Here is a 27665-nt window from a genome sequence, read left to right on the forward strand (position 1 = left end):
ATGTATGACAAGGCCATGCTCTGCTGCATATGCAGCTGGAGCCATGAGTCCCTCCTTTGTTGGTGGCTTAGTCCCTGGGAGTTTCAGGGGCATCTGGTTTGTTGATATTGTTGTTTGTCCTATGGGGTTGTAAACCCCTTCAACTCCTTCTGTGCCTTCTCTAACTCCTCTATCAGGGACCCTGTGCTCAGTCCAATGGTTGGCTTCCTCTGTATTTTTAAGGCTCTGGCAGGGCCTCTGAGGAGACAGCCATATCAGGTCCCTTTCTGCATGTGCTTCTTGGCATCCACAAGTGATGGCTTAGGGACTAAGAGCACTGACTGCTCCTCCACAGGTCCTGAGTTTGATTCCCAGCAACCATACACCCCAGTTCTTTATCCAAGGTTTGAATCTTAACAAAGAGTACTTGGCTGTTCTTGTGGAAGACTTTGGATTCTAGTACCCACATCAATCAAACCAGAAATACCTGAAACTCAAAAGGCAGGGGATCCAATACATCAAACAAACCTCCAAGAACACCTACAAGTATTTACGCATGCATACATAGAAACAGAAATAAAAATAAACACTTTTAGGATTAAAAATGTTTTCTGCATTTCATAAACATTTTCTCATTTGCTACATCATTTGTCTACATGTTTATACGTCTCCAATTTGAGGAAAACTCCTCTGTTCTTAAAAATTCTCGGGAGTGAGACCTATTCAAACAAATATATAATGATCAATTGTCTCTCATTTTTCATTGTTTTAATTCCTCTGTTTCAGGATTGACTATCTGCCTCCCCACCTTCTTTCACCCTCCTCCCTCCAACACATTATCACAGAGCCAACTGATTCATTCACATCCTTGGGCTAAATTTGCTACCCACTGTGTCCCTGTTGTTTTGTGTATGGAAGTGAAAAGATTTAATTGGATATTGTTGAAAAGACACAGAAGCTAACTCTCAATTTTCATGTGGGGTTCTTCTCATCTCCCTCTGTACAACTTTCTTTCCTTGATGACAAAATAGCCCTCTCCATGGTAACAATAAAAAAATAAAAGTAAATTCTTTCCAATTATTGATAGTAGTTGTTACCCAGCAAAGAAGTACAAAAGTAGATGAGCTTCAACTATGAAAGTTGAATTAAGATTGCCAAGAGAAAGGTGAATGTAAAGGAGTTACAGGGGCAAAGCCTAAGGAAGAGGATACCAGAAGTCAGCATCCTCTTATGCAAGCTGTCACACCTCAAAAATAAAGACTTTATCCTGAAATTTTTCTAGGCTTCACCACTGAAGCACTGTAGAAAAACAAAACAAAAAAACCCTCAACAAACCACTATCAGGTAGAAAACAGCAACAACCCTGACTGCCTCAGAAATGAGAATTAATTCATTCTTTTCGTATATTGTAATTATATGGAGGAGCAGGAAGGCTCGGGATAAAATTTAGGGTACATACAGGTTATAGAAGTACTCTGTCACTGAATTACATACTATATCTTGAATCTAGAACTTTGATTATCTTCCATTTGCATCTCAATTTAAATAAAATATGGGGAGCAGGGGTGATAAGTATTTCCCATCTGTGGAGACTTTTAGTCAAATCATGTTTGCCACAGAAAATGAGGGTTTTACTGCTTTTTGCCTTCTGTGTGTTATTAGACGCGTTCTCACGACCGGCCAGGAAAGACGCAACAAACCAGAATCTTCTGCGGCAAAGCTTTATTGCTTACATCTTCAGGAGCCAGAGTGCAAGAGAGCAAGCAAACAAATGGCGAAACCCCATCCCTTTTTAAGGAGAATTATCCTCCACCTAGGACGTATTACTCCCTGATTGGCTGCAGCCCATCGGCCCAGTTGTCATCACGGGAAAGGCAGAACACATGGTGGGAAAACTGCCCCTGCATGTGTGCAGACTATGTTTACCACTTAGAACACAGCTGTCAGTGCCATCTTATAATGGCAAATGTGAGGGCGGCTCCTCACAGATCCCCCTTTTCTTTTAATAAGAGCAATAGGCCACCCATATTAATGAGAGTGGAGATAGAGGTCAAATCCCCAGTGTGCAGGTAAAGGAGCCGTACACATAACCTCCTCCCAGGCTCATCACCCAGAGGGGTCCTGGTCTGGTCCCGTGTTGTTTTTCCTGGGGGAAGGACACTTGAACACTCAACCTTCTTGAAAGATGACATGTCTCCCTAGAATAGGCTCATATGTGCCGCAGAGCCTTTCCATTGCAGTGCTTAGCCGTGCAACTCTCTCGGGCTGCTGAAGCACACTCACTCTATCCCGTGCAATGAGACTAGCCTCATGGGAATATAAGAGCTGAGTGGCCAGCGACCTATTGCCTAAGCATAGATAACCATATATCAGGGGGAGCACCATGTTCTAGAGCTGCAAGCGCCTGGGCAATAACCACCTTGTCTCTCCTAGTTTGGGCCTTAAGCTTACAGACCAACCAAAGAAGCAACACTAATCCACAGCAAAGTGTATCTCCACATAATCCCACCCCCATCCATTCTTTAAAGAAGGAAAATGCTGAGGAGATCCAATTGGGTAATCCTTTGGTCAGGGACAGGTCCAAGCGCGTGGAGTTGACCTGAATGATGGCAAGTCTCAATTCCCGAAGGGTCTGTTCAAATTCAGCCATCCAATTCTGTAACATATACTGAAAAAGACTTTTTGACAAATTAGCTGCCCTAGTAAATTTAACATACTGAATGGAAATAACACACAATCCCGGAAACTTTTGTTCACAACCCTGCTGAGTTATTTGTCATAATACATCTAGTTGTATCTGGACAAGATCTATGAGTTGATTAACCAGCATGAGACCTCTCTGTACTGGGCCAAATAAGTTCATTTGCTCATTAATGGCTCTGAGGTCATGGAGCAGTCTCCACTTTCCTGACTTTTTCTTAATTACAAAAATTGGAGTATTCCAAGGTGAGGTAGAGGGCTCAATATGGCCTAGTTTTAATTGTTCCTCTACCAGTTGAATCACAGCTTCCAGTTTTTCAGAGGATAGGTGCCATTGAGGAACCCACACTGGGTCCCCTGTTTTCCATGGTATGGGTCGTGCTGCCCCAATGGCCGCTATGGAAAACCCAGACCCTGTCTGTCTTGGTTTCCATTAGGTAAGATAGGCTCTATCCTTCCCTGTTCTTGATGTCCTAACCCTTTTCCTTCTTTATAACCCATCTTTGCCATGATATTTTTTGCTTTAGCTGAATACCCTCCTGATGGGGCGTTTTCATTGGACAAAATAAGGCCCAAATGCTGCATAATATCCCTTCCCCAGAGGTTAACCGGGAGTGGGAGCACATAAGGTATGAATTTCCCTTGCTGCCCTTCAGAGGATTCCCACGTCAAGGCAATGGAGCTTATAGTGGGACATGATTGATATCCTAGGCCCTGTAATGAATGAGATGACTCTGTGGTGGGCCATGCTTTGGGCCACCAATGTGTAGAAATTATACTTTTATCTGCTCCGGTATCAAGGATGCCTTCAAACTCTTTTCCATTAATCTTAAGGCGGAGCTTAGGTCTATCATTTAAAGATACAACCAAATAGGCAGAATCATTTCCTGAGGAGCCCATTTTCTTTATCTCAGGTCCTGCAGATTTCTCCCTGGTATTATCAGGGAGGAGCAGCAGCTGAGCTATCCTATCTCCTTTACTAATAGAAAAAACGCCTTTAGGGCTTGAGCACAGGACCTGTATTTCAGGGGAATGTTGACAATCCATAACTCCAGGGTGGACTACTAAGCCCTGTGAGGTGAGTGAACCCCGGCCGAGAATAAGGCCCATGGTTCCCGGGGGCAAGGATGGTATAGGCTCCACCGGCACCGGCTGAATACTCATTTGAGGCATTAATAGGAAGTCGGAGGCGGCACGCAGGTCCACCCTTGTGGGTCTTCCTGGGTCGCCTCTCTGACTGCTTCCTGGGTCCTGACAAACCGGTTCCCATATCTTTGAGGGCCCTGGGACCGAGGGCCCGATGACCCGTTTTTTGGCACATAAGCTGATTGACTATCAGGTGGGGGAAGGACTCTGCCCTTTATATCCCTCACAGAGCGACACTGGTCAGCTCTATGATAACCCTTGCCACACTTAGAGCAAAGAGTGAGAGTCCCTCCCTGTTTACCTGGAGCTCTGCAATCTTTCTTAAAATGCCCAGGCTTTCCGCAGTTAAAACATGTCCTCTGATTATTTCTGCCCATGGAGCGGTTTTGGGATTGAAGGATGGCAGCCGCTAAACCTGCATTGCTGAGAGGTCCCCCAAGCTCTCGACAGACCCTGAGCCAGTCTTGTAAGCCTTTGTTCTTTCTTGGGGCTATGGCCGCTCGGCACTCCTTTGTGGCTTGCTCATAGATTAGCTGTTTTATCAGAGGCGCAGCTTGCTCTGACTCTCCAAAAATACGCTCTGCTGCCTCTGTCATTCTGGCCACAAAATCTGAGAAGGATTCCTGTGCACCTTGAGTAATCTTGGTCAACTGCCCACTTGCCTCTCCCTTCTTAGGTAGTGCTTTCCATGCCTTAACAGCAGCAGCTGAGATCTGAGCATATGCTCCCCAATGATAATTTGTCTGGTTAGCAGCGTGTTGTCCCTGACCTGTAAGTAATTCAAAAGTCCACGTTCTCTGATCCCCTTTCATGGTGGCATTGGCCCTTGCCTGCGTCTGGCAGGAGTCCTGCCACAAGGCTTTCCACTCAAGATACATTCCCATACTGGGGGCTACAGCTTTTACTACCGTCTGCCAATCACCAGGAGTCATAGCGTGATTCGCAAGCCTTTCCACTTGTGCTATAGTGAAATTAGCACTGACTCCATAGTTACGGACCGACTCGGCAAGCTCTTTAATCTGTATATACGCTACCGGAGCGTGGACACGCCCACCCTCGGCTCCTTCAAAGACCGGAAATGCCTGTTGTATTTTCCTTTGTTCCTCTCTGGGAATGAATGAGTCTGCGCACTGCCTCTCTGCGCACTGCCTCTCTGCGCATTGCTGACGCACTACGCAGGGCGGGGACTCCGCATAGGGCGGACCTTGAAGCCGACTGCCCTGAGGCCAATCAGCAAACTGGCCTTCGCCAGCCGCTTTTGGCTTTTTTCTTGACCAATTAGCTGGCTGGTAATGGGCTGCTTCTTCCTCCCAGTCTGTTTCCTCAGAGGAGAATTCTTCATCTGCTTCAGAACTACTAAGAGCTGGCTTCCTGAGCTCATCTAGTGACGAGTATCTCCTAGAGACCTCCGCTAATTGATCTTTCTTCTTTTCCCTTTTTCCTCTTTTTCTTCTAATCTCTCTCCAGGTATTCCTACCTAACCTTAACTTTTCCTCGGGTTCAAGACCCTTGGAAAGGCCTGTATACTTATTTTGTGTACCATATTTTCTCTTTGCTCCTACTCTCTCTCCCCGCTTTACTTCTGATAGCTTGTCCTGAATTTCATCTAGAATCCGCCCTATCTTAACCACTTGATAACATGTGAAAAGGAACAAAAGGGCTTCTAACACTAGAAAAAATTCAAGGCCAAACATATTCCACTTTACTTCTGATAGACTGTCTTGAATTTCCTTAGAAAGTTCAAGATCAGACTTACCTCGTAAAGCTATACTCACTGGTACTCTCGTTCCCCAGCTGAAAAGTTCTGAATTCATACAGTTGAATCCTTCTTAACAGTCTGCTTTACGGGAACCTTTATTACCGCGACCCGCAGTTCTGGTTCTGGAATGAGGGATCTTCCTTGCGCCAGTCCCGAGTTTTTTTTCTCGTCCCGGGTTTCGGCACCAATTGTTATTAGACGCGTTCTCACGACCGGCCAGGAAAGACGCAACAAACCAGAATCTTCTGCGGCAAAGCTTTATTGCTTACATCTTCAGGAGCCAGAGTGCAAGAGAGCAAGCAAACAAATGGCGAAACCCCATCCCTTTTTAAGGAGAATTATCCTCCACCTAGGACGTATTACTCCCTGATTGGCTGCAGCCCATCGGCCCAGTTGTCATCACGGGAAAGGCAGAACACATGGTGGGAAAACTGCCCCTGCATGTGTGCAGACTATGTTTACCACTTAGAACACAGCTGTCAGTGCCATCTTATAATGGCAAATGTGAGGGCGGCTCCTCACATCTGTGCTTTCTTAACTGTGACATTTCATAACCCCTGAGTCTCATAGTGTCTAATGCATTGAATGATGTGTCCTTTCCCAAATATGTCAGTCGATCTAAATTCCTGGGACAGTGCATATGATATCTTTCATAATAGTAAAGGGGACTTTCCAGATGTGATTAATACGTAGACATTGAGATGGAAAGATATTCCTAAGGAGTGAAAAGATGTCTACTCATCACAGACAGGGAGCTGACAATGGACCAAACTAAGGTAGCACCAAAGTCCAACTCGGTAAAATAGTGAGTTTTATTGAGGTTACTTATAGGAACTTAGGTGAGGGGTTATTTACAGGGGCAGAAATGACAAAAAGACAGCTGCTTCACCCCAACATGGGTAACAGCTCATGAAAACTTGCTAAGTTGTTTGATTTTTCTCACAGTTTAAATATGGGGTATAGAGAAAGTGTCATCAATTTTATTTTAACCATAGCCATACATCCTCATCTTGGGATAAACTGTATGTAGACAAGCCAGAATGAAACAGATAAAAGAGAGAGATGGTCTAATAGGAAATGAAGTCAGAAAGCAATAAACAAACCAGATGTGTGGCCTTTCTTCCCTTTCTCCTTTAATGTGTTTAACCCAGTGGATTCTGGTTCAGACACAGGGCATGAGGAAAGCACTTGTGAACACAGAGACAGAACATTTGAGGAGTAAATTTACAACAGGAAGCAAGACAGATGGTGGAGAGGCCTTGGGCCAGGCAGGTAGGGCTTATATAAGGAGTCAGAAAGACTGGAGTGCCAGTGTTTCCCTATTCATACCTGACTAGCTATCACTGAGAGACTATTCATCTATTGAAGCCTATTGTAGAGCATGAGGAAAAATATGTAGTCATGTGGGGATCAGAAAGGGAAATGTGTTGTATCACAGTTTTGTGCCTCATTTTCCTCATCATCTAAGAGAAACATAAAAATGTTTCCCTCTGATGGTAGCTATAAGTGACTGTAGGTTAAGTGATGCATGTGAAAACATCTAACTCATAGAGACAGCATGGCAACCACTTATTTTTGTAGTCATTACAGTTACACTTTATAGGACTTTGAACTGTAGAACAGTGAAGAGTCTTGGTATTTTTTTTTTTTTGAGAAAATGAAAGGAAATGTTTAGTTGATATTTCAGGGAGAGTATTCTATTTAAGTGAGCTGGAATTAGAGGCACATATTACTTTTTAAAGATTATAGAATGGATAATGGGGATGGAAACTCACCAGGACCATCCTTCCCTAGCAAACCCACAGCTTCGTTCAGTCTCTCCTCTTGAAAACAACTTAGTCAGTGTTATCTCTCTAAAACTTCTAATAGTTTTGACATCTCATTTTGCTCTGTGTGATTTGAGAATAGTATTATCAAGTCCTCTTCAGCAACACATACAGTGTGTTATTTTTATTATTCCTTGTATACATGGCATATATCTTATGGGAAAAAAAAGCAACATAGAATTAGCCTTCTGCCTCTGGCCTTCTTGGTTTTGCAATATGGTTTGAAGTATTAACCTGTTAACATCTTCCCTAACCACTATTGTAGAGGAAATTTCCCTTAAATATAAAGCACATCATTAATACATAGAGGAGACTGAAAACAAGAGAGAGAGAGAGAGAGAGAGAGAGATGTTGGCATATTGGAAGTTAGAGCCAGCCCCTCAGTGGGGATTTATTTATTGAGCATTTTCCCCTCTCCATTCTCAAGCTCCTAAAGTATGCAAGGCAGCAAGTAGGATCCAATTTAGCTTACCTCCTCTCAAGAAAACAAGGGAGAGGGAACAAAGAGTTGACCCTGCAACCTTTCTGCCAGGAGGGTTGCTTATTTTTAAATTACTTAAAATTCACTTAAATTAGTGCTAATAATGAGCACTCTTCCCAATAAAGCAAAGAATTAAGCTTGACACATTCCTATAATGTGAATGGCTTGATTAGGTATGCAGGACTACCAAACATTTTAAGCACTGATGATATTTGCTCTTGGCACAGGCTTAGAAGCTGCAGCCACTTTCCGCTCAAACAGGACCTGAAGTGTTCATTCTTCTCAGAACCAGCTTCATTTAAGCCGCGTGTTTTCTTGGAACTATGCCACATCAAACACTTCTCTCCCTAACTGGGCTTTTTTCATGGGGTAGCACAACTGTGTGATTTACTGGCAGAGTGAGCTAATGTAGAGCCATTTTATAGAATAGGAGCTAGTGGGGTCAAGGGACTAGAAATGAGTATCAGAGACCCTCCATGAAAGCATGCCACTTCCTTTAAAAATCTGTCACACTGCAAGTTCCAATTGAGAGTTAAAGCCATTTGTGTTCGTATAGGGAAATATCTTCTATCGTAATTTCATATTTCCTAATAACAGTCTGTTCTTTGTTTACTGAAGAGAGCAGCTTTTATATCATGAAATGTTTTTGAGAGAGAGGTAGGGGTAGAATTACTTTTTATCAGGGAGATTTTTCTCTAAGGAGAGCCAGAATAAATAGCTCATTTCTTAAACTCCTGATCAATGTCTCACACTTCCTACCCCCAGCAACACTTCCCTGCAAGTGTATTAACACTCTGTAATAGCAACTCCACTCACCTATGAAGAAATGAACTTCACAACTGATTTACAGTTAAAACCGTGGCTTAGATACATAGCACCCAATCAAAGACAAGTTTTTATCTTTTTCCCAGTCATAATTTCTGAGAGAGAAAAGGATTAATGTTACAGTCTGAAAAAGCAGCAAAAGAAATGTACAAAGGGAGTCTATTTTGAAGAGTTGGCTCCAAGTATTCAACATCTGTCCCTATATATGTATCCAAGTGATAAGCACCTACCACTCGGACATGAAGGATGATGCATATTTGTTCACACCACTCTTCATTTGGATGCTGCCCCTTTTGTGTGAGTGTACGAAATGTTTTCAAACTACTAAGATATCATCCTTTAGGGACTGCCCATGATTATTTATTAACCATATGTCACCTTTGCTTTGTAGCACTCAGAATTTGGTGAAACCCAACAGCTGAAGCCTGAGGGTTAAATATATTGTAAATAAAATATTCCTTAGTTACTTTGAGATTTAAAATACCTGGCTAGCCATATTTAACTAATTTCTGCCTAAGGTACTTTAGCGCATATAGATAAATCTACAGCTTTAATCATCCTAAGATTGGTTGACATAAATGTAATTATCCTCATTTTACAGATGAATAAACTGATCCCAATTCAGTCCCTAGACTTGCAGCATGAATTGAACAGCTGTGCCATTTATTTTGGTGATTCAAAACTTAATATCCACCATTTGAAGATAGGGAAGGAAGACAATATGGCTTGAACTCTTCTGATTAACTGTGCACATTACTATAATCATCACTAAAGAATCACTCATTCACCACTCCTCTTGCTTTCTACAGGTATAGTAGCATCACAGAATAGTAGCATCGATTGCTCTCCATCAGTTCAGTCATAGCTACATTTGATAATTAGTTCCAGGTTTCTGGTAAATTATTTTTAAAACATAAAAGCCGTGGGGCTGGGAAGATAGCACAGTACATACAGTGCTAGCTCCATATACGACCATGAACACTCAATTTCAGATCACCAATATCCACGTCACAAAACCAAATGTGGTGATATATGTTAACAATTCAGTGTTAGGTATGGATAAAGACAAACCTATTCTGGAATGGGGCTTGGTAGTCCAGGCATTGTATCTAAAACAATGATCTCAGTATTCAATGTAGGACTCTTGTCTCAAAAAAATGAGATAGAAAGCATCCAAAGTGGATCTCTCTCCTCTTTGTATTCATGTCCACACAGGAATTCAAATGTAAGAGCGTGCACAGGCACTCAAGCATGTGTGTGCATGTGCACACACACACACACACACACACACACAAACACACACACTCTCACACACATACACATTCTCTCTCTCTCTCTCTCACACACACACAAACACATACTCTCTCACATACATACACATTCTCTCTCTCTCTCACACACACACACATACACACACACACACACACACACACACACACACAAATGAAAGACTAAATATTTGTTTTAGCTATGAGTATTAGCCTTTAATAGCTGAGCCATCTCTCCATCTAAAGCCAAATTCATTTAACATATTTTATTTGATTAACACCTAATATTTGAAGAGTTTGGTTAAACTCTTCCTATAGTGCTTTCAAAAATGTGATGGCTGAGCACTCATTTCCTATTAAATAGTATAGATGTAATTCAACAATAAATATGAAAAGACATTGGAAAGTTAGCTTCACAAAATGAGACATCAAATAATTGCATTGATAATTCCTACTAATGCTGATGATAATCTTTGAAATTTTATTTCTGGAGAAATTTCTATTTCTTCTCATGTTCCAGTAGTCAATTTATTATTTAAAACATAAACTTAAGAAATGAATATTCTTTCTACACTAAAACTACCATCTCTAGCCACATTCACTTTAAAACATTATTACAAATGAAGTCAGCTAAATTCTTTAATATTTCTATTGAAGAGTGAAGCTGAATTTATTTTTTCCTTGTATAGTAGAGTTACATTTTTATAAGCAAAACCACACATGAAGTTATTTACATTGTGTGACTTGTTTTCAGGACAAGAAACTTAATCAAAAGGACTAGATAAAGCTTTTGTGCTCCCTACTACTTATTTTCCTAGTTCCCTCATCAAACAGATGTTAGATGCTGTGGAACAAGGGTAGAATTTCTGAAACCTCACTTCTATTATAACAATCTTCTGCTCCAATAATTCCCCTCTGCCTTTGTTGTTATTGGTTTGTTGTTGTTGTTGTTGTTGTTTTGTTCTTTATTGTCCACAACAATCTCTTTCTGGTCCGTGCCCAACTTTATCAAAGTTACAGTTCTGCTAACTACCAAACTAGTCTTCCCACTGTTCGCCAGTAACTCTTCGGTATTCTTAGCCTAATACTTTAGGCTCAGTTCACTTTTTGTACTGTACTTTCTTCTCTCATATCACAGAGTCATTAATGATCTTATTTATCCTCCAACTTCAGAATTTGGTTTATCCTATGACACTTGCCCTGGACATAATCACATCAAAATGTCATTCTTCATCATCCCCTTAGGATAGAGTCTGTGCTCTGGAGACAGTTTCTTTGATCATTTGCCTAATATATTCTGTTAGTGCATAACTATGTATGTAAGCACACCACTGTGGATCTTCAGGTCATCTCCCCAGTTGAACTGCAAGTCCAGTAACTTCACTGAGAATTCTGTTTTATGTCATCTATCATGAGTCACAAGGGACGGTTCTCACTCCTATATATTACTCATGCAATTCTATCAATAATTGTTTCTGTCCATAAGATTCATCAGGACAGAATTACTATCAGTTTTTAGCCTTGGTTATTTGGGGTTTCCGTGGGTTTTATGCAATATTCTTAATTTGTAAAACCAAGGATAGTCTGTGCCAGGGAGCATATAAGTAATGCTGTCAGATATTACATTTTGATGAGCATAATTTGGGATTTATCTTTTATTTTATAAATGTAGCATGAATATTACTCATTTTGCTTTATAGGATGCTCTGAATAGATAAAATAATTTATCTTGATGATTTGAAGTTAGAAAGATTCCAAAATGTTGCTATTCAAGATGAAATGGACATTAATACTAAAAAATAAAAGAGCAAGTTAATCCCAAAATATATATGTTTGCAAGTTGGTTAGTCTTTTTTCTTTATTCTAAGCTATCTGTAAGGAGAAAATATTATACCAATTATTATTACTGGCTCATACACTGAAAGCTGACAAATGATATACACGACAACACTGTCTTTTAAAAGTCCCAGTTATCCATTGTTAACATGCCAAATTTACGAAACAATGGGATTTCAAGAAATCTGAACAATGTAGAATAACTAATAGGTCTAATATTGAATAGCTAAAAATATCAGCTTTCTTTGTATCAGTTTAGAAATGTATTTGCAAATCATTACCAAGAAATTGTAGCCTAAAATTCTTTCTTCTTGACTTTGGAATTATACTTTGTGATCCCCCACTTAGAACTCATTACTTCCTGGCTCTTATAACTGAAGCTTTTACTTTTCTGCATGTGAAGGGATTTATGAATTGACAAGTAAATCAGCCCTTTGAATTTCCTGTTACACAATAGCTTGAAATGGACTGTCTTTTTTTTTTTTGAAAGGGAAAAGAATTTTCTTTCAAAATGGCACGCTAATACTTGATTAATTTGCCATTAAATTATTCAGGGGAGGGATTAAATTTGATAAGCTAACAATTTTTATGACTCTAAAAATCCCAAAATAAACAAAATCATTGTTATAAAGGAACAGGGAAATATATTCCACAGACTATCCTGCTACCAATTTAAAAATTTTAACAGCTTATGGTAGTGTCTTAAATAACTGTTATATCTCTCTTTTAATGCTATCCAAATATCATTTTTTACACCAAAGTACTAAAAGTTTGTTCTATAATTTCATTAGTTCATCCAAAATTTATTTTTCCTTAACTGTTTATGTGATATAATCCATTCAAACTAATTTCCAAGGCCAGCCATAGAATAATTATTATGTTCCAATTACAGAATAACTCAAAACAAACTAAAACCTGCTTTTCTATAAGTTTACATATCATTACTTTGAAAGAATCTTAGACTAAATGAAGCTCATTTGAAACTATTTCATTCCCGTGACTTGTGCATGCTTTCTCCTCCTTACAATGCCCTTCTTGTGCCTTATGCTAATTTTCTGAGGTTTAGGTACAGTGCAGTCCTTATATGAACTCTTCTTTCATATAGCTCAAATGTTGTTTCCTTACCTTATTCATTTTAAGTATTGTTAATGTCATTGCCATTCACTTTGGTTATCTTTCATGGCCTTTGCTTGTTACATTCCAGTCTCCAATTCCCTTCCTCCCCTGAGCACTTCACTTGACCAGTAATGGACTCATCCATTGCCAATGTCCTCTTGATTTGTTCCAACAAATCACTACAAGGGAAGAGAATCAGTCCATTGATAGTTGGTGCCCTTGGGTGATTTCCACAGCTCCCATTACCAAATCATCTCCTTGTGGCTTTTTTTTTTTCACTTTCTGTTTACTGTTTCCAGACTTGTTCAAGGTCTAGGAAGGAAAGTTTCCTCATGCCAGTTTGAATGGAATTATATTTACTGCAAGAACAAAGAAAAAAACATGACTAATTCAGTATATAATATTTTCCTGAAGGCAAATCTCCCCTCCCTAAGCATACATTTTTTTTTACATTTTTATTAGATATTTTCTTCATTTACATTTCAAATGCTATCCCAAACGTCCCCTATACACCTCCCCCTGCCCTGCTCCCCAACCCACCCACTCCTGTTTGCTGGCCCTAGCATTCTCCTGTACTGGGGCATATAATCTTAGCAAGATCAAGGGCCTCTTCTCCCATTGATGGCCAACTAGGCCATCTTCTGCTACATATGCAGCTAGAGACATGAGCTGTGGGGGTACTGGTTAGTTCATATTGTTGTCCCTCCTGTAGGGTTGCAGACCCCTTCAGCTCCTTGGGTACTTTCTCTAGCTCCTCCATTTGGGGCCCTGTGTTCCATCCATTAGATGACTGTGAGCATCCACTTCTGTATTTGCCAGGCACTGGCATAGATTCACAAGAAACAGCTATATCAGGGTCCTGTCAGAAAAATCTTGCTGGCATCTGCAATAGTCTCTGGGTTTGGTGGTTGTTTATGGGTTGGATCACCAGGTGAGGCAGTCTCTGGATGTTCTGTAGACAGTTTCTTTGATCAGTTGCCTAATATATTCTGTTAGTGCATAACTATGTGTGTGTAAGCACACCTCTGTGGATCTTCAGGTCATCTTCAGTCTCCGCTCTGAACTTTGTCTCTATAACTCCTTTCATGGGTATTTTGTTCCCCATTCTAAGAAGGAACAAAGTATCCACAGTTTGGTCTTCCTTCTTCTTGAGTTTCATGTGTTTTGCAAGTTGTATCTTGGGTATTATAAGTTTTTGGACTAATGTCCACATATCAGTGAGTATATATCATGTGTGTGTTCTTTAGTGATTGGGTTACCTGACTCAGGATGATATCCTATACATCCATCCATTTGCTTAAGAATTTCATAAATTCATTGTTTTTAATGGCTGAGTAGTACTCTATTGTGTAAATGTAATTGATCTCAAAAACTGAAATACGTCTCCAAGGAAATAAAAATATACATTTACATGACACATTTCAATGATTGCTTAAATAATTAAGAATTAAATGAAATAAAATTAGTAGTTAAATAATTATCAATGATCACATTCTTAAAAAAACAACAAAAACAAAACAAAACAAACAAACAACAACAAAAAAACCCATAACTTTTGCTGGGCCATGGTGACACATGTCTTTAGTCCCAGCAGTTGGGAGGCAGAGGCAGGTGGATTTCTGAATTAGAGGACAGTCTGGTCTACAGAGTGAGTTCCAGGATAGCTAGAGCTATACAGAGAAAACCTGTGTCGAAAAACCAAACCAAACTAACCCAAACTAAACCAAACTAAACCAAACCAAACCAAAACAAACCAAACCAAAACAAAACAAAACAAACCAAAACAAAACAAAACAAAAAAATCATAACTTTTATTCTTTACCAACCTAAGAGTTTCATGATCAAGGTAAAATATGTAATTTATGGGACACCGATATAAAAGGGAAGATCCTCTGTTATATATAAAGATCCTCTATTTTATATATATATGAATATATATATATATATATATATATATATATATTATCAGAATATTTTAAGTTAAGAATGAAGGTAGGAACGCTTTCCATGTGTTCCAAGCTCATGAAGGCTGACCCTGTTTGAGGCTTCAGTCTGCTGAGGGAAATTATTATTCAAAGAGGTTGTAATCTTTCTGTCTGAACTTGTTTGGAAGCATACTCATTATCTTTTATTACTTCGTCCAACCAGTCTAATAGTTGTTGCATACAAAGGATGCTTTGTTCATCCTTTGATATATGAGAGATTTTAAGCTACATGAGCAGAAGGGGAGCCTGTGTTTACCTAAATTACATTTTGAAACTATTAATGGCTACAAACATAAAAAAAAATTAAAAAGCCCAATGGTTTATGAAAAGAGATAATTGAAAGTATATAATTCAACTGGATCTTAAATGATCAACTCATAAAAAACGTGTACGTCAAGAACCGTGTTTACTGGTACCCAGTAATTGATAAATAAATTAAAATATCATGGAATCACGATATTCCATATATTTAAAAGTGTGTTAATGAGAAGCTTAACATCTAAAGATACAGCCGTGGATATACTATAATCCAAATGCACATGTGTTATATTAAAACAAAAAGAAAACATATTAGGAAACATATTTGTGTAAGGAAATTGGAAAGTATCCTGGGAATGTTGCAGAACGTTTGGAAACTAAATGTGAATCTGACATCATATAAGGGAAATGGAAGTTTGTGTGGAAATATGCCACCTTTGCAAAATGGTTTGGGAGTCCTTAAGCTAGAGTTAAGAGTTTCCCAAGATCCACTTATCAGTGAGTACATACTGTGTGAATTCCTTTGTGATTGAGTTACCTCACTCAGGATGATGCCCTCCAGGTGCATCCATTTGCCTAGGAATTTTATAAATTCATTCTTTTTAATAGCTGAGTAGTACTCCATTGTGTAAATGTACCACATTTTCTCTATCCATTCCTCTGTGGAGGGACATCTGGGTTCTTTCCAGCTTCTGGCAATTATAAATAAGGCTGCTATGAACATAGTGGAGCATGTGTCCTTCTTACCGGTTGGGACATCTTCTGGATATATGATCATCCGGTAGTACTATGTCCAACTGATAAGTGGATATTAGCCCAGAAACTTAGGATACCCAAGATATAAGATACAATTTGCTAAACCCATGAAACTCAAGAAGAACGAAGACCAAAGTGTGGACACTTTGCCCCTTCTTAGAATTGGGAACAAAACACCCATGGAAGGAGTTACAGAGACAAAGTTTGGAGCTGTGACAAAAGGATGGACCAGCTAGAGACTGCCATATCTGGGGATCCATCCCATAATCAGCTTCCAAATGCTGACACCACTGCATACACTAGCAAGATTTTGCTGAAAGGACCCAGATATAGCTGTCTCTTGTGAGACTCTGCTGGGGCCTAGCAAACACAGAAGTGGATGCTCACAGTCAGCTATTGGATGGATCACAGGGCCCCCAATGGAGGAGCTAGAGAAAGTACCCAAGGAGCTAAAGGGATCTGCAACCCTATAGGTGGAACAACATTATGAACTAACCAGTACCCTGGAGCTCTTGACTCTAGCTGCATATGTATCAAAAGATGGCCTAGTCGGCCATCACTGGAAAGAGAGGCCCATTGGACTTGCAAACTTTATATGCCCCAGTACAGGGGAATGCCAGGGCCAAAAAGTGGGAGTGGGTGGGTAGGGAAGTGGGGTGGAGGGTATGGGGTACTTTTGGGATAGCATTGGAAATGTAAATGAGGAAAATACCTAATAAAAATATTAAAAAGAAAAAGTTTCCCAAGAAAAGTTCCTACTATGCCCACATCATGAAGATACTGGTGAAGAACATTCTGTAGAAAGCAAAAGTCCTCAGTCACTTCCTAGAAGTAAAAGGCCTGTGTTTTCTCATTATCATCTTAGTGGCTATTAGTAACAGCAATTATATAATTTTGTGAAATGTGGTTAGAGAAGACATAAGTGCCAATGAAGTAACTCCTTAAGAAGGTGTCCCTTGATCCATAAATTTGTTTGGATACTTTTACCATGTGTCACATTTTCCTCTATTATAATACTCATGTTTATCTTGATTGCTTATTTACAGTGTGATCCTATTATCACCATATTTTAAGAGTAAGGGAGTCTTTCTTCTTCACTGATATATCCTCTATTCCTTCTTCAGTTATGAAACACCATATGCCTTCTTGAGTTCCATATGAGAAGTATTAAATAATATTTGCTGAAAGTTCAATTATGAGACATTATATAAAGTAGTTAGCATCTAATTTTCAAACATGATTGTCATAGGGTTTTTATTGGATATTTTATTTATATACATTTCAAAAGTCATCACCTCTCCCTGTTCCCCCTCTGGAAACCCACTGACCCCTCTCCCAGTTTCTAAGAGAGTGTTCCACCCCCCACCCACCCACTTCAGCCTCCCTGCCCTAGCATTCCCCTACATCTAGCCTTCACAGGACCAAGGGCCTTTCCTCCCACTCATGCCCAACAAGGCCATCCTCTGCTACATATGTGGTTGGAATCATGGGTCACTCCATGTTCACTCTTTGGTTGGTGATTTAGTCCCTGGAAGGTGTGTGGAGAGGAGGTCTAGTTGGTTGATATTGTTGTTCCTCCTATGGGGTTACAAACCCTTTCAGCTCCTTTAGTCCTTTCTCTAGCTCCTCATTGTGGTCCCTGTGCTCATTCTGATGGCTGGCTGTGAACATCTACCTCTGTATTCATCAGGCTCTGGCAGAGCCTCTCAGGAGACAGCTATATTAGGCTCCTGTCAGCAAGCACTTCTTGGCATCCACAATAGTGTCTGGGTTTGGTGATTGTCCAGAAGGACTGAAGCATACACATTTTGGTCTTCCTCCTTGAGCTGTGAATTTTATCATGGGTATTCTGAGCTTTTGGGCCAATATCCACTTATATTGAGTGCATACCATGTGTGTTCTGGTTGTACCAGCTTGCAATCCTTCCACTTATGGAGGAGGGTTCCTCTTTCTCGCATTCTCGCCAAAATCTCTGTCACATGAGTTTTTGATCTTAGCCATTCTGACTGGTGTGAGGTGGAATCTCAGGGTTGTTTTGATTTGCATGTACCTGGTGACAAAGGATGTTAAACATTTCTTTAGGTGATTCTCTGAAATTTGATATTCCTCAGTTGAGTATTCTTTGTTTAGCTCTGTATCCTGTTTTTAATAGGGTTATTTGGTTCTCTGGAATCTAACTTCTTGAGTTCTTTGTATATATTGAATATTAGTCCTTTATCAGATATAGGATTAGTAAAGATAATTTCCTAATCTGTTGGTTGCTATTCTATTGACAATGTCCTTTGCCTTACAGAAGCTTTGTAATTTTATGAGGTCCCATTTGTCAATTTTTAGCCATTGGTGTTCTATTCAGGAAATTTTCCCCTGTGCCCATGTATTCAAAGCTCTTCCCCCTTTCTTTTCTTTTAGTTTCAGTGTATCTGGTTTTATGTGGAGGTCCTTGATCCACTTGGACTTGAGCTTTGTACAGGGTGATAAGAATGAATTGATTTTCATTCTTCTACATCCTGACTGCCAGGGGAGGGGAGGGGAGGGGAGGGGAGGGGAGGGGAGGGAAGGGAAGGGAAGGGAAGGGAAGGGAAGGGAAGGGAAGGGAAGGGAAGGGAAGGGAAGGGAAGGGAGGGAAGGGAAGGGAAGGGAAGGGAAGAAGAAAAGAGAACACCTACCAAACAAAAGCAAAACTAAAACAAACATACAAACAAAAACAAAGAAACAAACAAATGATGGAACTATATAGGTTAGAGAGATAGGCACATAAAGCATATGTTCTCTGAAAATTGGAAAAGGAAAAACCAGAAAGTTCAGTGTTAAAGTCAGGCTTGCAGTGTAGCTCTGACTGGGATGGTACTCACTATGTGTCCCATGGTTGCCTGAAACTCAGGCCAGTCCTCTTATTCAATATCCCAAATGCTAGACTTACAGACATATATTAGCATATTCTGCTTAAGAGATATATTTTGAACTTTTATCACATTGTCCAGAAAAATAAATGTGCTATTTTGTGAACAGATTTTACAGACACACAAGCACACATACACATACCAACTAATGTAGCAATGTTTTCTATAAATTTGGGTGAAGAAAAAATGGGAGTTCTTTGAGATTTCTTCTGTTCCTGAAAGTTTGAAATCACACGAAAATGGTCATTAATAAAGAATGTCTTTGATTAATAACAAACAAAAGGATAACTAAGTTCATGGTTAGGAAGTATTTATGAAGAACTTATCAGTAAACATAATGGTCATTTAGAGAATGAATAGGAAAGTTACACCACATAGTGTTTAAATGTGTGATAAATGAAGAATTGGAGGGCAATAAAGGCAAAGTTGCATTCGGCCAGTCTATTTGGAGAATCAGCTATCTACATGGAAGGAGACAAGGCAAAGTAATTTTTTCAATGACAGATGATTAGTACAAAGAATGGTAAAGCCTTTTTCAGCTATAAAAAGGCTATAGTAACTGTCCCACCCAAAGCTTATCCCTTTCTATATGACAAGATATCATAAACTAGACTACCTCTGCAGTGTTTGTGGGTATTTTTAAAGTTATATAAAATTTTATCAGTATATTTTAGCTTAATTCATGGCTGTTTCTTTAAAAAGGCAACAATTGAAAATTACCATAAACTTTTGTTGTAATTGAAATTATATGAAGAAAAAATAAGTTATATGAAGAACGCTTAATAGAAAAAAATCTTGGCTAAGGTCTTTCCTTAGATAGAGAAGAAATGAATATTCAGTTCACTCTAGATTTTTCTATGCTAGTTTCATTTTGGTATAATTCCTTTTAGAGGGAGTGTGATAATAGAATTTTTCTGAGAACCTGAAATGACCTAGTTTATAGAATATATGGTTTCACTGTTTAACTTCCTTTTTTATAGGATTACTATTTATAACCATTTCCCTCAACCCTGGGGGGATTTAGTAGGATTAAAGAGTTCTGATTCACTTTGTATTTGAAGTTTTTTTTTTTCCTCCACCTTTGCTCAGCTAGTGGAATCCATGATGAATTCTCATCTCCAAGGGGTAAGCTGTTTGTAGTAAAGCCTGATAGCTGCCTTAGGTCTCTTTAGAAGTAGCATCGATTCCTTCCTTTTCCTGTGTTTTGTTTATTGCAGAATGATAGAATCCATGTAGATACAATAAATTATCATGCTTAAGTACTGTTAAGCATGTAATGGCTTTAGTTTTGTTCATGTAAATTACGTAGTAAAAATCTTGGCACATAGCAGACAAACATGAGCTTTTAGTATTCTACTCCATTACCATTAACATGAGTAAAGCTCCAATGAGAAAGGAGAATGATAAAGGCCCCCTGAAGTTCATCTGAGAATGGAGATTAGAGTCACAGTTGTATTTGAGAGGGTAGCATCTGGTAAGGAAAGCATTTGGGGGCACAGAATGGAATTTGGAAGGTAGGTATTTAGGAGGTAGGTACCTTGAATAATGATTTAATCTAAAGTACTTTCTGACATTTGAATAGCTCTATAGTAGACAAATAAAACTCCTTGCATTTGACAAGTTGTGGAATGCATTTACATTTTTGAGTCAAAGAAATTATAAGAACCAATTAAATAGAATATACATAAAAGGAAAAATAAATGAAAACTAATCTTTTTCACATATTATACTGTTCTGTTTCTTAGAAAATGTCCTTCAGTTGTTATTTTATAATATATTAATGGAAAATACTTGTCATTTTCTTTTTCTATAAAGAAAATCAAAGAAAGTTCTTATTCTACCATATAGAAAATCTACTTTAAAGGAAGAATATTAATGTCTGCTAAGTTCCACAGTAAAATACATTATTGTACAGACTTTTTAAAATGGAAGTTTGTATGTCTTGACCAATGAATGTAATAAAGCTTGGCGATTTTCCTTAGAAATTCCAGGCTATAATGCGATGTGAAGGTCTTTCCATTTTTACAAGGATTTGAAAAAGGATGTCATTAATAATTTTCCTGGGTGCTTACAAAGCATGTGTCTGTCAGCAGAATTAGAGAACTGCCCAACTAGAGAACAGGTTTCACAATAGCCTGAGATGAATTCTGTTCATCAGAGGAGAAAATGGCTTGTTTTAAGCCTAAATTGACATGCTTGCTAATTTCAGCAGTAGAAGCTGTTTCTTGTGGTCAGGATTAATTTAGAGTCTGGGAAAGTTCAAGTGAAAGTTGATGGAGTTACTTTTATAACACACTTCTCAAGGGAACTTGAAAATCTCAAAAGTAAACAGAAGTAGAGCAAACATCAAGTAATATACCTGCAAGTAAAAAGCAAATACTGATATTAACATTTGAGAGTGAACTAATATGAAATCAAAGAAAAATAATCTAGTAGTTACTTCTTATCCAAAACTTTTCAAGTATTAAAAATAACTTTCACTATTTATGTAACTATAACAAATACATTGTTCACTGCTACATCCAGAGCCCTTCGAATATGTAGAGTTTGAAAAACATGTACTAATATGAATGAATAATATGGGTGCATTTCTCTTTTGACTACATGGATTTGTTTCTTTATCAAGTCTGAGTTGAGTATTTGACTTTCTCTGTAGTTTCAGGGTAACATTTTTAAAGTATATAACCTATTAACTATAATCCTGCAGTTAAGAAGAGGTCAGCTCTCTGTGTCACAGATTACCAACTTTAGCATTCTAACACTGGAATGTGTCTCGTTTTATAAAATCTGTCTGCAACTATAGTTCCTATTTTAAAATTTGTCCAGCACTGTTCAAGTTACTTATTCCACTTACTTCAATAGCTGTCTTTGGCAATTTGTTCCATATTTCAAACACACTTTTATATAAAGAAACCATAAAAGTTAGAAACCTGAAAATTGGATTTTTCTTCTGAGCAATCACAACTTACAAATGTGGAAGATTTGTTAAAAGCTAGCCCCTCTGATTTTTCAATGCACACAGAGAAAAATGCTCTAAATAAATGTACAATGTTTGATCAAGTTTTCATACTATTTTAATATTATCAGAAGCCACTGAGATTAAATCTGAAGCCTGATCCCCTTACCTATTCACAAAGGAAATACGAAAGAATGATCCAGCTTTGCCCTTTCCAAAACCAAAATCCTTAGAAAATAATTTTGAGTCAAAGGGCATAAGAGATAAGTAAGGTCCAGATCTATTACTAGCTACCAAATTTCATCTTTCATTTTTTTAGCATTGCATTTGAAGTCTGACAATTTCTAGTTTTGTTATTAAGAGAACAAAAATAAGAGATATACTGCAGCCAGGGGAGCAGGTAGTCTAACTGAAGTTCTTCACTTCTTCCTGTTCCAAATCTAATCCCCCAGTTGCATCACTAACTCTGTAGCAGACTATCTGCAGTAGCTTCTCTTCTCCCCATACCCAGCTCTCCAGTGGATCACACAATCTTTCCCTACTAATACCCCTCCCTCCACTCATTGTTTTATTCATGCACTTTCTGGGAGCTCATAGGCTACTCTGAGGAAGGAAACAGGTAGGCTAACTAATGATCAGAAAGGAAGCAGTCAAAGAATCCTTATTTCCAGATGATATGATTGTATGAATAAGTGACTCCCAAAATTCTACCAGAGAACTCCTAGAGCTGATAAACACCTTCCACAAAGTGGCTAGATACACTCAAAGAAATCAGTAGCCCTCCTACATACAAAGGACAAATGGACTGAGACAGCATCAGGTTAGTAGCTCTGTCTCTGGGAGCTTCCTGGAGTCTGGGTTAGTTGAGACTGCTGGTCTTCCTATGGAAACACTGCCTCCTTCAGCTTGTTCAATCCTTCCCCTAATTCAACCTAATTAGGTGTCCCCAACTCCAGCTCAATGATTGGGTGTACATACCTGCTTTGGAGGCAAGGGGGAAGAGGAAAGAGATGAAAATCTGTGGGAGGGAGCCCAAGGGAGTAACAAGACTCAAATGTAAATTGAAAAAAAAGACATCAGGGGAACTACACCTTTCTCCATAGCCACAAATAATATAAAGTATCTTTGAGCAACTCTAACCAAGCAGAGGAAAGACTTGTATGACAAAAATTTTATAACACTAAGGAAAGAAAATGAAGAGGATAGCAGGAGATAGAAGGATCTCTTATGTTCATAGATCAGTAACATTAATATAGTAAAAATGGCCACCTTACCAAAAGCAATCTAGAGATCCAATGCAATACCCATTAGAATTCCAACAGATTTTCAAGTCGTCACAGATCTTTAAAGGATAATTTTCAGGTTCATATGGAAATGTACATACACCACCACCACCACCATCAACAATAATAACTAGGTTAGGTAAAACAATCCTGAATTCAGGAAAAGCACCCTGAGCATAAATACATATGTGGTAGTGTCTTTGGTACTGGAAGGTACTATACATGCTACCAAAGAAGAAACATAAATACCAACTCAGCCACAAATCTCATCTACAATGGTATCATGTTTCCTAGATATACTAGTATCAAAAAGCTTGTGGGAGTAACCAACCAATATCTGTTTGGATTTAAAGCCCACTCCATGATATAAAACTCATACCCAAAGCTGCTAGAATGACCAAGAACCTTAAAGTAGATAGTCTTTGGACTTAGGGTAAAAAAGTAAAATTAAAAATAAAAATCTACATATAACATCTATCAGAATGGTTTTAATTAATAGTAATTATTGTTTACTCTACCAAATTAAAATATATGAAGTTTTAGAACAAAAATGAGGTAGGTTAATAATTTTTCACACATTTGTCCTTATGATTAAGATTTGGGCCATTGAATATAGATACTAGGGTGGCAAATAGAGGGGATTGATTCTTGAAGATAAAAGGAAGTTCTTATATATTAAGATTAAAGTTAATTGTTTCTAATGTTGACTTTATTATTTTGTATGGTACAAAAAGACACTATGAAATAGAAATTATTATTTAATTTATATGAGCCTTTGAGAGGTGGCTCAGTGTTTAAGAGTGTTGTTGCAAAAACATTCGACTTTCTAGTCCAACCTCTCAGATTCCATCTTCCAAGGGTAAAGAGGATCACTGAGGCTTTCCGCAAATCATGAACTGTACATTCTTATAAATTCCGTTTCTCAAAGTAATAAGGTAGCAAGAAATTGAGGAAGACACCTGACACTATGATCTCAATGTCCACATACATAGGTGACTGCATCTGCATACGTGTATAGACATATACCACATACATCACATATAAACAAAAATATTTAAATAAAGGAAGACTAGTGTTTAAGTGTTGCTATCCAAACATTCATAATCATATGGTGAAGTAGAGAATTTGTTACAAATGAGTATTACCAGTTCTTTATTAACTCATTAGGTCTGAAATGGATCGAAGAAGTTTGGTGATTTTTATGGTCAGGCAACATTAAGGGAATCTGCTGTCCTTGATATGTGTCAACTTATCATACTATATATGATGAATTTCAGTTACAAAGAAATTTAATAATATATCTTAAATGATGTATAGGATTTTTCTGTGTCATATATATATGTATGTACACACACACACATATATATTAATAATAATGCTGTTTGATGAGGTTACAAATGTACTAACCCTTTTAAAATATGCTGTCATAAGTCAAAATTACATTTTTTAAATAAATTAATTTTGCATGAATCCAGATAGTTAGAAATGACTCCATGGTAGTTCTTAGGTACAGAAGCAAGTCTCTAAGATTTTCATGGGAAATCATCTTGTGTCAAAGAGAGAGACATATTTGGCATTCTTGTAAACTGGAGATTCATATTGTTATCCTGGTCTACAAAGTGAGTTCCAGGACATCCAGGGCTATACAGAGAAACCCTGTCTCGAAAAACAAAAAAAACAAAAAACAAAAAAACCCAAAAATCAAACAAACAAAACCCCATATTTTCATTTCTAAAAGTCTTTTGCCGGGTTTAAAAGATAAAATACAATGTTGGAGAATTCCTGGTGCAATAGATTTTTTTTTTTTCTTTCAGGCAACACTGCAAGATTTGGAACAGAGACGCCCCCAATTGGAAGAACTCATTACTGCTGCCCAGAATTTGAAAAACAAAACCAGCAATCAAGAAGCTAGAACAATCATTACTGATCGAAGTAAGTCTCTTAATGGGCCAGGAAAAGTTAAGCTCAGATGCGTGAAAATCTCAGTAACAGCTCAAGGTATAGAAAATGGGAAATACTTGAATATGATAGCCATTTTACTGAAGAACATTTCCAGTATGTAAAGTCATGCAATAACTGAATATAATTTCAATGAGTTACAAAGTTGTAATCTTCATGAAGGTAGGGCTTATGTAGTCTCATGGTAAATGTGGTGTGGAGAAATATTGGCCTCTTACCAATCATCTATTTGAGTTGGCCTTCATGAAGATACTAGTTTCCCTATACTAATTTTGGTTGTTGGGCTGAACGATCTTTAATGTCTGTCTACTATGGCTATCATTTTTTAGTTTTTTTTAAAAAGTATCATGGAAAGTACATGTATATATCAAGTTTTCACAAAATCAACTTATGCAATTTCATAGTATATTTTGGTATATAAATAATGGGTTTCCAAGTTAATCAAATTGTTCAGGCTTTCAAAACAAAGACCAGTACTTAGAGTTTGCAAGCTTTTCTGGCTAGATAGCCTGTTCCTTTTATTACTTTATTCAATATCTATCTTTTTTTCTGTTTTTAATATGATCCCAAGAACTTAATATATTTATGTGCTATGATTATGTATATCTTGATTCATTTCTCAGACATACTGCTTCTTTCATTTGTACTGGTGTTAGTTCAAATATCCTGTTCACAGTTGTGAAATCTAACCTCCAATTGTTGTTCACACTATGAATTTGTATACAAACTAATGTTCTAAGTGATCAACATTAACCATTTTGACTAGTTAGCTCCTTTATCTTGCTGTCTTTCTGTAGGAGAAGTTTACTTTTTATTCTGTTACAGCCCTAAAATGGACTCCCTAAAGTCATCTGAGAACAAATTTTCTTCCATATTTTTGTATCCAGAACATCTTAGGAATTTAATAGGTAGATGCAGGATGAATATTGCTCATGAGGATTTGCCATGATCCAAGCCTAGTCTGTTGGTTGTGACATGTGACATGAGCCCATGACTACAAAGACAATGTGAAAACAGTATCAGTATTGAGCCCAGGAAGAACATGAACAGATTTGGAAAGAAACTAAGCAGTTTCTCCCACTAACAATTTTGAAAAAGACGAATAAATTTAGGTTCTTTTGTTCTACAATATATTTCAGAATGTCATTTATATAACCAGCATGCCAAGAATATTGTAATGGTCAACACTGAGTTTGTTCAGTTTATGTATCTGAACTTTCCTTCTCCAGTGTGGAAGCTGATGGTGCCTTACCAGGCTTCAGTATGCCAGATCAAAAAATAAATAAATAAATAAATCTTAGAGAGTGACTCAGAAAGATACTGAATTTTCATTATATATGTAATTGAGTTGTCTCTTTCCTGGAAAAAAATTGGTAAAGATAGTTATGCAAATATGAGCAGATGCTTAGTCATTTTTATTTTGTTAATGAGAGATAACTTCTTTTCCCTAAGAGAAAAGTAGAATTAATACATTTTATAATATCTGTACAACATCAGATGCAGATTTTCTATTATTCCTTATAATCCTGTTTTCTCTATTGTCTTTACCTTTCTTCATGATGTAGATTACAACTGCATAACTGGAGGGCAAGTTTTATTTCTCTGCTAATTTCCAGTGATTTTAATAATTCTGTTTTTCTAAGATTTTTTTTCTTTTGAGAGTAAGACCTTCATAAATAATTGCAACATTAGGGAACCAATTCTAATTTTTGTATTCTGTTGAAACATGTCATGCTGGTTACTAAAGCATAAGCTGGAATCTTAACATTCATAACGTTCCTAATGCTGCTACTAGGATAATTCTGACATGATACGTTTGTCTAAACAATGCCATTTGTAGTCCTGCTGTGCTCTAAGTTATCCCCCTATTTGAAATCTATGAAATAGGATGGAAATTCAATACTCCAAAAGCACATTAATGTTTAAAATATAATTGTTCTTCATATACATTTGGATTTCAAGGATAAAGTGGAAAAATATTTGTTCATAAATTTGCATTTTCCCATTAATGGCTTTGATTTTCCTTTTTATTGCCATATGTGTGTGTGTGTGTATATATATATATAGCCATCCTAGGGGTTATTTTTTTAAAAGAACCATTTAAGAGAAAACATTTTTTAATATTTTTATTAGGCATTTTCCTCATTTACATTTCCAATGCTATCCCAAAAGTCCCCCATATCCTCCCCGCCACTCCCCTATCTACCCACTCCCACTTTTTGGCCCTGGTGTTCCCCTGTACTGGGGCATATAAAGTTTGCAAAAACATTTAATACATGTGTGATACTATGTTGAAATATTTCACTACTTGGTAAACCTCAGCTCATAACTTTGAACATTTATATATATATATATGTATATATATATATATATATATATATATGTTTGTGTATGTATTATTGTATCATGAGCAAACCCAGTGACTAAGCATTTTCCTCACTAGTACTAATAGGCCTGAAATAATTAGGTCTACAAAATAGCTATATGATTTATTATACAAACCAATTTCCTTGATATCTATTGTTTCTAGGTAATTATATAGGTTATACTCATATTTTCCTGTAAGTGCTAGAGTCAATTTCTTTCTCAGTGACTTCAGATGAGACATAGCACATGCTGCTTTCTGGTGTTC

At 37.8% G+C, this 27665-nt stretch overlaps 2 protein-coding genes across 10 annotated transcripts in view; one reads left to right on the forward strand and one right to left on the reverse strand.

The window, feature by feature from the left end:
- Dmd (dystrophin, muscular dystrophy) overlaps positions 1-27665 on the forward strand; it is a 2390387-nt gene that overhangs the window by 1692322 nt on the left and 670400 nt on the right. For all 9 annotated transcript variants that reach the window (XM_006527768.3, XM_017318377.1, XM_017318376.1 and 6 more), the window contains one exon: positions 24889-25006. In XM_006527768.3, coding sequence (XP_006527831.1) covers positions 24889-25006 — 118 coding nt within the window. The remainder of the gene's footprint in view (positions 1-24888; positions 25007-27665) is intronic.
- Positions 3852-5639, reverse strand: Gm52441 (predicted gene, 52441). The gene has a single exon (XM_030251548.1). It carries the CDS (start codon positions 5637-5639, stop codon positions 3852-3854), a length of 1788 nt encoding a protein of 595 aa, XP_030107408.1.

Source organism: Mus musculus, chromosome X (assembly GCF_000001635.26).
Source record: "Mus musculus strain C57BL/6J chromosome X, GRCm38.p6 C57BL/6J".
Taxonomy (NCBI): domain Eukaryota; kingdom Metazoa; phylum Chordata; class Mammalia; order Rodentia; family Muridae; genus Mus; species Mus musculus.

What these genes read in the sequence shown, in the direction of transcription:
- Gm52441 (XM_030251548.1), bottom strand. Translation starts at nt 5,639, where the DNA reads ATGAATTCAGAACTTTTCAGCTGGGGAACGAGAGTACCAGTGAGTATA.